The 12,248-nt window shown below is 41.9% G+C and overlaps 1 protein-coding gene across 2 annotated transcripts in view; it reads right to left on the bottom strand.

The window, feature by feature from the left end:
• Positions 1-12,248, bottom strand: part of CFAP46 (cilia and flagella associated protein 46) — a 328,406-nt gene that overhangs the window by 30,160 nt on the left and 285,998 nt on the right. For both annotated transcript variants that reach the window (XM_077455243.1, XM_077455242.1), the window contains 2 exons: positions 8,435-8,599; positions 2,260-2,327 (listed from right to left, as the gene is read on the bottom strand). In XM_077455243.1, the coding sequence (XP_077311369.1) occupies positions 2,260-2,327; positions 8,435-8,599 (233 nt within the window). The remainder of the gene's footprint in view (positions 1-2,259; positions 2,328-8,434; positions 8,600-12,248) is intronic.

Raw genomic sequence — 12,248 nt, 5'->3', positions numbered from 1 at the left:
TTGAGAATCAAGGGCGGCACAGTGGTGTAGTGGCTAGCACTCTCACCTAGCAGTAAGAAGGGTCGCTGGTTCGAATCCCAACCATGACACTCCCTGCCTGGAGTTTGCATGTTCTCCCTGTGCCTGCGTGGGTTTCCTCCGGGTACTCCGGTTTCCTCCCACAAACCAAAGACATGCAGGTAGGTTAATTGGTTTCTGTCCAAAATTGGCCCTAGTATATGAATGGGGACCTTGGATTGTGGGTAGGGACCAATGTGAGTGTGTAAAGTACAGGGATGGGGACAATTGTAGACACTCGGGTTGAACTGGATGGACTGGTGTCTTTATTCAACCTTACTAACTATGAAACTATGAAACTATGAAGTCCTTTTCTTTAAAGCTCTGAGGCAGTGGGCTTGCCTTCCAAAACACATCAGATAACGCGGCCCATTGCAATATGGTGAAGGAGTACTTCCATTGAGAATTCTGAAGATATTATTGTGAGGATGTCCTGTCTATGGAATGTAATGGATGATTATATCTGTTATTTTAACACTCTTGTGAGTATTTTATTGGATTTTGTTAAATAAAGTGGCGGCAAAGGTGATGCAGGAGGCCAGTGTGCTTTCTCATTTTGCCCCTGACCTATATCGTTAACACTCAAATTCTGGTAGTGTGTTTGTTTTATATCAGTATATTTTGCTCTTCTAAAAACACCAAAAGCTGAAGTATGTGAATATGCTGACCTTATATTTTCAATACCACAATCTGTAAGCTCCTTACTATTTATTATGGAGGGTAATAGAGGATACACTACAACACAAAGTGGTTGATTTACTAAACCTGGGAGTGCAAAATTTGGTGAAGATGTGCATAGTAGCCAATCAGCTTCTAATTTCCATTTGTAAAATTAAAGGGGTTGTAAAGGTGTTTTTTCACCTTAATGCATCCTATGTATTAAGTTGAAAAAAAACTGTCAGTGACCGTCCCCCCAGTCCCCCCCGTTTTACTTACCTGAACCCTAGAACTTGTCCCAAGGGGACGCAATGTCTCTCAGCTAGATAGCTGAGATCGATAGATTGGATAGCTTGATGGCAGTGCAGCCATTGGCTCCCGCTGTGGTCAATCAAATCCAATGATGCGGCTGCCAGGGACGGGGCTGAGTCCTGCTGGACTTGGGAGCACGCCCGCAAGGTAACCTCCCGGGAAAACACTTCTCCCAGTGGGTTATCTAACGCAGGGAGGAGCTGAGAGAGCCACAGAGGGACCCCAGAAGGCGAGCTGCACAGAACCTCGTCTTTTGGGGTCCCTCTGTGGCTTTCTCAGCTCCTCCCCTCGCTAAGTATGACATGTTTGTTATTTAAAAAAAAAAAAAACACGAGCCCTTAGACCCCTTTCACACCGAGGGCATTTTGCAGGCGCTATAGCATTAGAAATAGTGCCTGCAATCCACCCTCAAACTGCTGCACCATTGTCTCCAGTGTGAAAGCCCGAGGGAGCAGTGCGCTGGCAGGACGTCAGGAAAAGTCCTGCCAGCAGCTTTTTTGGAGCGGTGAAGGAGCGGTCTGTTTACCGCTCCTCCAACACTGCTCCCCATTGAAATTAATGGGGCAGCACTGCAATACCGCCAGCAAAACGCCGCTATTGCGGGCGGTTTTAACCCTTCTATTTTTTTATTTTTTTGTCAAAGCTTAAAGTGATAGTAAGACCCCTTTCACACTGCCGTGCTCATAACGTCTGCGGTAAAACACCGCTATTTTTAGCGTCGTTTTACCGTCTGATTTGTATCGCATTTTGCCCGCTAGAGGGGCACCTTTACCTTTAAATGCGCTGCAAATCAGACAGTAAGACGCCGCTAAAAATAGCGCAGTTTTACCACCGACGTTATGGGCACGGCAGTGTGAAAGGGGTCTTACTATCACTTTAGGCTTTGACAAAAAAATAAAAAAATAGAAGCTGATTGGTTTCTATGCAGAGCTGCACCAGATTTTGCACTCTCCAAATTTACCAGATTCCACCCCAAAGTTTGCTGTAATAAAAACAAAGGTGTCGCCCTTTGGGACCAAAGTTTGGTGACCAGAAACTACTTTCCGACACGAGGATCTAAAGAATGATTTCTATTTATTTTGTTCCTTTTGTAAATTCCCTTGTGTAAGCGATGATGGTTTTATTGATGAAGTTGACATGAAAATTCAAGAACAAAGATATCACATCCTCCAAATCAATCAAACTCCCGTTAGTAAGCACACAGAAATCTATCCGTTTAACAGACATACTCACAGCCTTTATATTTTTCTTCTGTTTGGATTCTTTTGCACTCCTCACCTCTCGCTTTCCTTCTCCTTCTTCTGTAAGGTGAAGTTCACAAAGAATAACTCAGAAATGCATTGTTTCTTGTCAAAACATCAGCTATAATTATTAATTGATAAAGTCCACAGCACAGATCATGGCAACAAAGATGTTGTATTGTCAAGCATGCAAAAAAAAATAGAATCATTGATTTGGGACCCTGCTGTGGTTTCGTGAAGAGTTGCACAGTAGGAAAACACTCTAGTGTACCCATACAAACCAGCAGGTAGATCAATCCATCTAGAATGACAATGATTTGTTAGGGCAACATTATCACAAATTGTATTGTCTACAATAGAGGGTTTAATAAACTGAAACCAAGGCTTTTAAATGGTGAGCAGTGGCCTTTTCTCTTTGAGAGTTGGTGCGTGTCGCTTGTGGAGCAGCCAGTGACCACCAGTAGCCAGCACCCTGTGTTAGAGGATTAGTAAGTAATAGTGCCTGCAGAAAATCATTACATATTGCGGTTGCTGTATTAAATGCAAACAGACTAGGTAGGTGAGGCAAAACTTCACTTTGCAAAAATTACCCAATCACATGCAAGAAAAATTAAAAACAGCTTTGCTTGTACATAAATGGATTGATTATTGATTGAAGTCAGCAGAGCTTTCCCTCATTTAATAAGCTCTGGAGCAACTGCACTTTGCGGAGTGCACAATCTATTTACTTTTAGTAAATCAACTCCCTTGTCTCTCACTAGCAAAACTGAAATTTAAGCGCCAAAGACAAATCTCCTTTAGCTACTGCAAAAGGTAACCTAGAAATTAGTATAAGAAAAAATAGGTTGTATTGCAACTACTAGATGTCTGCTTCTGAAAAACCCAGCTCCCCAATTGTCATGTTGACCCCTTAAAGTGGAGTTCTGGCGAAAATAATTAAAAGTCAGCAGCTACAAATACTGCAGCGGCTGACTTTTAATATTAGGACACTTACCTGCCCAGGGTGCCTGCGATGTCCTCACCTGAAGCCGATCTGTCCCTCGGCTCCCAGGGGGCAGGCACCGGCATCTTCAGTAAGGGAATCAGAAAGTGAAGCCGCTTCACAGCCTGGTTCCCAACTGCACATGCGTGAGTCACTCTGCGCATTCTCGCTGGTCCCTGCTGTCTTCTGGGACCTGTGTGTCTCCCAGAAGACAGCAGGAGGGGGACAGAGGAGGGGCCGGACATGGTGTAGATCACTGCAGAATCTGCGCCGATCTATCGCCAGAAGTGTGAGCAAATAACTATTAGACAGGTCTGTTCTCCCCTCTGAAAGGTGCCAAATGTGACACCGGAGGTGGGAGGAACCAGAAAAGCAGAAGTTCCAATTTTTGGGTGGAACTCTGCTTTAATACCTTTAGTATTCTAACACTGATCTGCAACAAGCATATAAGGAGTCGGACTTTGCTCCGACTCTGCTTGCCGCATACATGTTCTACCAGAGGCTAAGCTTGACAACTCAGCAACTAGAAAAAAAAAATCAAAAATATTAGATTGTAAGCTCTAACGAGCAGGGCCCTCTGATTCCTACTGTATTAAATTGTATTGTAATTGTACTGTCTGCCCTGATGTTGTAAAGTGCTGTGAAAACTGTTGGCACTATATAAATCCTGTATTATAATAATAATAACAACAATTATTGCTTCCATTTTTTTTCAGGACAGGTTTCACCATTAGGCACCAGGACACGTGTGTCCACATGCATTCCATTGTTGGCTGAATAGCATTTCTCAATGTGAGTTTTCTAATGGTGATAATAGCAGATCACACCTGCAAATCAAGGTCGGCATTGCCACTTATAGAGCATGTGACAGAGTGACAATGCAGGAGAGAGCGCTGTCACCCATAAAGGGTCAACAAAGTTCTTCATGGAAGTAACACCAGGTATTGTTTTACATTTTCAAATTGAAAAAGCTTGAAAATTACCTTTAAAACATTAACATTCTAAGAATGATATGAGATTTTAGTGACTAGTGTAAGTCTTAGTTTAGAAATTGATAGTGTCATCTCTCCAGGGAGTAAAAGGTGCTGCATGTCCCCTGTGAACTGTATATGAAACTATATTTATAGCAAGTTCCAGAGTTCAAATATTCATTTCCTGAGTTATAAACTCACTCCAGTATTACTAAAAAAAACACCTCTTGAAGCATGCCAGCCTAAGTGCAATATAATTAATGTTCTGTACATTTTGTGTTCAGATAATGATCATGTTGTCTCTATCCAGTGCTGACAGCATGTGCGGTAATCACTGGTGTCCTTGACATATTTTTGAACCTTAGAAAAATATACATAATGTTAAACAACGAACCCATCTGTAAAAAAATGAACATGAAACACAATGTAGATAAAAAGCTAAATGCTTTTAAATTAACCACTTGCCGACCAGCGCACAACGATGTACGTCGACAGAATGGCACGGGCAGGCAAATGGGCGTACATGTACGTCCCTTTAAATTTGCTGCCCTGCCATCGGGAGCGCGCCGCCGGCGGCGCGCTCCCGCGCTGGTCGGGACCCCCGTGAGTCGGTCGCGGGACCGGCGGACTCGATCGCCGCGGGCATCCCCGCGATCGTCTCACGGAGCGGCCAAATTAAGAAATGCCGTTGTAAACAGCATTTCTTCATTCTGCCTAGCAACTAGTGACGCTGATCTCTGCTCCATGTGATTGGAGCAGAGATCAGTGTTCACTAAATGAAAGCCCAACCCCCCCACAGTTAGTAACACACCCCTAGGAACACTTAACCCCTACACTGCCACCCACTGGTTAACCCCTTCACTGCCAGTGTCATTTACACAGGAACCACTGCATTTGTATAGCAGTGATTACTGTATAAATGACAATGGTCCCAAAAATGTGTCAAAAATGTCCGAATGGTCCCCCACAATGTCGCAGTCACAATAAAAATACATAAATATAAAACTATCCCTATTTTGTAAACGCTATAACTTTTGCGCAAACCAATCAATAATCGCTTATTGCGATTTTTTTTACCAAAAATATGTAGAAGAATACGTATCGGCCTAAACTGAGGGAAAAAAATGTTTTTTTTATATATTTTTGGGGGATATTTATTATAACAAAAAGTAAAAAATAATGCGTTTTTTTCAAAATTGTCGCTCTATTTTTGTTTATAGCGCAAAAAATAAAAACAGCAGGGGTGATCAAATACCACTAAAAGAAAGCTCTATTTGTGGGAAAAAAAGGACGTCAATTTTGTTTGGGAGCCACGTCGCACGACCGCACAATTGTCAGTTAAAGTGACGCAGTGCCGAATCGCAAAAAGTGGTCTGGTCTTTGACCAGCAAATTGGTCCGGTCTGAAAGTGGTTAAACAAGACAAAAAATGTGTGTGTGTGTATGAGTACTATATAGAGTATATCCATATGTAGGCCTCTGCACTAGTCCGGTGGAACACTGGCCTGATGCACTTAAGCAAAAAAGCATAATTTTGATGTGTTGGATACCAGTCATATAGGATCCAGATGTGTTGGGGACACTCACAGGTCTGAAAAAAAATGAGCCTGTGCAAAAAACATCAGCAATGTTTATTGTATCGACATTTCAATGATGTGCTGTCGAAAAATATCGATACAAAAAACATTGCTGATTTGCACAAGGTCCTAGTTAAGACTTGTGAATGCCTCCAACACACATATATACTGTATACACACACACAGCACTGTGATTTTTTTTTAGGCAGGTGTGAAATTTGTTTTGTCAATTAAGAATTATTTTTCAGAAATAATCAAATCAATATTTTGTGTGACCCACTCTTTGCCTTCAACATCAACTCTAGGTAGACTTGCACACAGTGTTTGAAGGAACTCGGCAGGTAGGTGGTTCTAAACATCTTGGAGAACTAACCACAGATCTTCTACTCATGTAGACTGTCTCAAATCCTTCTGTCTTTTTGTGTAATCCCAGACAGACTCCATGATGTTGCGAACAGGGCTCTGTGGCAGCCAAACCATTACTTCCAGGAATCATTGTTTTTATTTACACTGAAAATGGTTCTTAATGACATTGGGTGTATGTTTGGAGTCGTTGTCTTGCTGCAGAATACATTTGGGGACAATCACACACCTCTCTGATGGTATGGCATGGCAAGCTACCTGCAGAGTTCCTTGAAAATCTGTGTGCAAGCGTACCTAGAAGAATTGATGTTGGTTTGAAGCCAAGGGATGATCACACCAAATATGGATTCAAATTAGATTTTTCTTTGGTTTTCCCACTTTTAATGAATTTCACTCTCATTATTGGGGAAATAGGTGAGAATGCTGTTGTAGATGCCATCATAGGATAGTACTCAATGCAACTGCACAGGACTCACATAGACGGGGATGGCTGTAAGCTGCACTATTTATATGTGGATTACTATAATTTTCAAAAGCCATTTCCTCTTCATTAGTATGAAGTGCTAGCTGTTATACTAACAAAATATTAAAAAGGTGCGAGGGTACAGATCAGGGATGCACTGATACCATACTTTTCATTAAGTACTTGCTGATACCAATTACCAATACCTATTTTTGTGCTGTGCATTTTGAGTCCAAACAAAATGGTCTCAAATCACACTGCAAAGAATCGTATGTGATTTGAACAGAAATATGGTGCTATTTCTGTCCAATATAGATGGGGTTTCCCGCACCGCTGCTGTGTGCAACCAGGCTGAAGTTACTATGACTATGAGCTATGCTTGCTCTCAGCCCCATCTGCATCCAGATTCTTACTGCTGCTCCTTTATTGTAATGGATGGCCTCGTTGACCAACAGAAAGGCTCATCTGCAGGAAGGGGTGGGGGTCTAGAAAGTCAAGATTTGCCTATAACTTCAGCTGCCTATACAATCGTTTTGACTGAATGTTTTCACCGACTATACAGTGTATTTTTATCAATTGCTCCATTTAAATTGTTAAGGATTCTTATGCCTCGTACACATGATCGGATTTTCCAACAACAAAACCGTTGATTTTTGTTCAAAGGTTGTTGGCTCCAACTTGTCTTGCATACACACAAATGTTGGCCAACAATTACAAACGTAGTGACGTACAAGACGTACATTGTATCTCCATTACAAGTGCTAGTTATATCTCCGGCTCGTCCTTGATTCCGTGCATGCGTGGACTTTTGCCCGACGCACTTGTGTGCACACGATCGGAAAGTCTGACAATAAACATTTGATGGTGGAAAATTTGAGAACCTGCTAGCCAACATGTGTTGGCGGAAAGTCCAACAACAAATGTTCGATGGAGCATACACACTGTCGGACTTTCCGACAAAAAGCTCACATCCAATATTTGTTGTCGGAAAATCCTATTGTGTGTACGCGGCATAAGAAGTGTAAAGGATATGTTCACCCTTAGTAACCTGTCACTGCAGCAGATGGCTTGTAGTTCTCAATCAACTGCAAGGGTGCTGATGAGCTTCCTTGTAGCTCATTATGCTTCCTGCACTGCAGTAACTGTATGCCCCTACAGAAGGTACAGGCAGACAGCTGTACTAAGTGTCTGCAGGAGCCTAACATTGCACCGGCGATCTGCTAAATCATGGGTGCAATGCTCTGCAGGCTCCTAAGAAGAAGAATAATAAATGCACACCTTTTTTTTCCTGAATAATAATAAAGTACGCCATCACCTGACATCACAGAGCTGGTCCAGGCTCTGCAGGGATCCGGACAATAGTCCTGAACGGCAGCTAGCTCACCCTCTCAGTGTGCCGCCCCTGACCCTTCCACAGCCCAGCACTTCAGTGACCGCTGGAGGTGTAGAACCCAGAATGGTGACTGACACCCACCACTCTGTGCTCAGAGCAGACCCGGGAACTGAGCGATCAGCAGTGTTTCATCCCTCAGTTCTTGATGTAGAGCCGGTGGGGGACAGCTGCAACATCGGGTTGAAGCTCCTGTCATGTAAGTATGTATGTTTATTATTTTGGTTTCCCACACTTCTCTTTTAAAGTAAATACATCTTGAGGAACTTTACCTACTAAAAAGACTACCAAATTTGTATATATGAGAAAAAACATTGTGCAATGATGAATACTGCATCCATCAATACACAGATACTATTCCACACAGAGAGCAGAACGTTATCCTTTATGACCATCATTGTGACATACACATTAGACATTACCTGTCTGCTCTGTATGAATCCGGTTATACAGTAATTGAAGAGAAAAGTCTCTAGACACGGAGTTCCCACCATCATCCTTGAAAACTGGCAGTGCTTCCAGGGGCATCTGCTGAAGGAATCTGTCTGCCAATATGATAATGCAATCTCCCACTTCTACCGAGGCACCTACAGGAATTGAAATGATTGCATAAGACACAAGTCAGAATGTTCACAATAAGGCAGGTCCAGTAGGAAAAAAAAAGACATGTTCTGGGTTCAACTAATATTCATCTCTTCACTGGCATGCAGAATTGTATGGCTTAAATACTAATTCCAGCAAACGCATTGCACACAGATAAATAAAACAGACAAATAAAAGGAAAAAAAAAAGACAACTCATACAATAATGTCTCAATATAAGGATTAAAGGGGTTGTAAAGCTTCATTTTTTATTTTCTAAATAGGTTCCTTTAAGCTAGTGCATTGTTGGTTCACTTACCTTTTCCTTTCGATTTCCCTTCTAAATGTTTTTTTTCTTTGTCTGAATTTCTCACTTCCTGTTTCTCCTCAGTAAACTTCACACCATCGTCCGAGCAGTGTTTAGTCAGCCAGAACAGCTTACTGAGGAGGAACAGGAAGTGAGAAATACAAAGAAAAAAAAACAAATAGAAGGGAAATCAAAGGAAAAGGTAAGTGAACCAACAATGCACTAGCTTAGGAACCTATTTAGAAAATAAAAAAACGAACCTTTACACACCCTTTAAAGGTATTCTTAAAAGCAATACAGTAAAATCTTGGACCGCGAGTAACTTGGTCTGCGAGTGTATTACAAGAAGAGCACATTTTTTTTTCTCAATACTGTTTATTACAAATTTTTCTTACATAATAATTTACATAATTTTACATTTTATTTTATTACTAATTTTCTCCTATTTTTATTACTTATTTCCTCATATGTTTCTAATTACATTTCCATTCTCTCCTAACATTCATTTCATTCTCTCTCATTCACCTTAGTCACTTTATACTATATTTTCAGGTATTCCTACATCCATTGTTAAATACGAACTATTCCACTTTGCCCATATATTGTCATATCTCTGCACATTTCCCCTTTGTTCATACATTATTCTTTCATAAGGTAAAACCTGGTTTACTGCTTTCACCCACTGATTTAGTGTTGGTGGGTTTGGCTGAATCCACTTCTCTACTATTTGTTTTCTTACCAAAAATAATGCTTCTTGCAGAAACATCCTAATATATCTACTCCCTCTCTCCTCTTTTAGTACTCCCAGCAAAAAAAGTTCAACCGTGACCATAATAGGTTTATTTATCACTTTTTCTAATTTCCTGACCACCTGCTGCCAGTATTTCCCTATATTATCACAGTACCACATTACGTGGAGGAAGTCTGCCCCCCCCCCCCCCCCCCGCCAACATCTTGTGCAATTTGGTTCAGACATCCTTCCCATTTTATACAACCTGTTCGGAGCCAGATAGGTCTGATATATTATATTTAACTGGATTCAATGCCGGGGATAAGTGGGAGGAACAGATTTAATCTCATTCCTGATCACTCATATCTGGGATAGCTGCCTGTGCCTGCCATTTACCGTATTTATCGGCGTATAACACGCACCCCAGGTTTAGGAGGGAATTTTATGGAAAAAAACTTTTAGGAGGGAAGTTTAAGGGGAAAAAATAAAAACTTACATTTATATGCCCATCAGTGTCATCTGCAGCCTTGTCCACCATTGCAGCCTTGTCCACCATTGCAGCCTTGTCCACCATTGCAGCCTTATGCAGCCTTGTCCACCATTGCAGCCTTATGCAGCCTTGTCCACCATTGCAGTCGTGTCCCCCATTGCAGCCTTATGCAGTCTTGTCCCCCATTGCAGCCTTGTCTATTTTATTTGCTATTTGTTTTTTTATTTTTTTTAAATGCCGCCGCCGAGATACAGAGCCGGATGTGTATCTCGGCGGCGTGCGGTAGTTCTCGGCGGGCCTTCGGCTCTTCTCACCAGCTTTCGGCCACCTTCGGCCACTCTCGGCAGCTTTCGGCCGCCGAGAAGAGCCGAAGGCGGCCGAAAGCTGCCGTGAAGAGCCGAAGGCGGCCGAAAGCTGCCGAGAATGGCTGAAGGTGGCCGGAAGTCGCCTTGAAGAGCCGAAGGCGGCTGAAAGCCGCCCAGAGGCTCAGAATTTCGGGGGATCGGCGTATAACATGCACCCACGATTTCCCCCTGCTTTTAAGGGGAAAAAGTGTGTGTTATACGCTGATAAATACAGTATCCCTTATGCCCAACAGTTCACCTCCTATTTTACTTTACAGAAAATGTGAGTAGAGTTTGGATACTAATCCCTTTGGTCCCCGTGATCTCAAAATACCTATGAGGGGATATTTAGATATTTTTAATTATTTTCTTCTAAACTGTATTTGTAGTATCTGTCTAAGCTGAAAATATCTATAAAACGGTTTACTTTGTAGATTATATTGTTTACACAGATTTTCATAAGATAATATTATGTTTTTATCATAAAATTGGCCGATAGTTATCTTTCTATTTGTAAAATTGACTATCCTCAAATGTTTCCAAATGCTCAAATGTTGGATTATTCCACAAGCCAGTTTCGGGTGGGATATCAGTAAATCCCATCAGTTTTTTTGCTTCCTTCCAAACTGCCCTAGCCCGCGACGAGCACATTTTTAAAATATATTTTAACTTAATAAACGTACAATGTCTTGATTTGATTAGCAACTGAGTAGAAGCCTGCAGTCACACCGTGCACAATTTATAGTAGTGCCATTTAAAGCCCGACTTCAACCACTACTTCAGCACTTCCTCTGAGAAGGGCTGCTCATGTCACAGGGAGGGGCAGTGATGTTATGAACAAAAGTTTAACTAGCTTTATATTTAAATTATTTCAGGCTCAGGTAAGAGAGGCGCCTCTAAGTGTAGCAATATGGTTACATTTAATGAAAGTACAACATTTAGCAACTCACATGGTTGATGATTAAAACAGGCACATCTAAGTATGCAGGCATCCGGGGTTAAGCTGTCCACATAGACCATCCTCCTCACCGCCGGCTCTCACCATTGTCAGTCTGCAATCGTGACCCGCAAGACTACCCTGCAGTAGAGAGCTCTGGAGTGCAGCATGGAAGGGATGACGTTGATGGCGGTGCAGAGGATGATCTATGTGGACAGCTTTACCCCAGATGCCTGCATACTTAGATGTGCCTGATTTAATCATCAACCATGTGAGTTGCTAAATGTTCATTAAATGTAACCATATTGATACACTTAGCCCTTGTACACACGGTCGGAGATTCCGACAACCAATTCCGACGGAATAATTCCGGAAGAGGTCTGGAAGTGATGTTGCATACACACGGTCGGACTAAGTTGTCGGAAAATCCGATTGTACATAACGTGATGACGTTATTTCGTTACGACGGGACTACGTTCAGGCTAGTAGCCAATAGCTTTGGTCTAGGAATTTGATCTGAGCATGCGTGGCACCTACCGTGTGTACAAGGGCTAAGAGGCGCCGTCTTCTCTTTCATACTCTGTAGCTCCTGCTGAATTCTGCTTTATGCATTCCATATTGGCATTTTTGTGTTTGTGGTTGTGGAACGAATCATCTGAGTTTCCATTATTTCTTATGGAGAAATTCGCTCTCTGATGTGTTTTTCGTGCTCTACAAGTGTTTTGGATTACAAGCACATTTCCAGAACAAATTATGCTCGCAATCCAAGGCTTTACTGTAGTTAAAGTACCTAAATTTTACTTCCTTATAGAATCCCCTGTACAGCAAAGCTAATAATGCAGAAAAA

This window comes from Lithobates pipiens, unplaced genomic scaffold (assembly GCF_037356315.1).
Source record: "Lithobates pipiens isolate NorthernLeopardFrog02 unplaced genomic scaffold, aLitPip1_a1.2 Scaffold_25, whole genome shotgun sequence".
NCBI classification, from domain to species: Eukaryota; Metazoa; Chordata; class Amphibia; order Anura; family Ranidae; genus Lithobates; species Lithobates pipiens.
The sequence above is the reverse complement of the archived record's forward strand: the minus strand, read 5'-3'. Positions and strand labels throughout refer to the sequence as shown.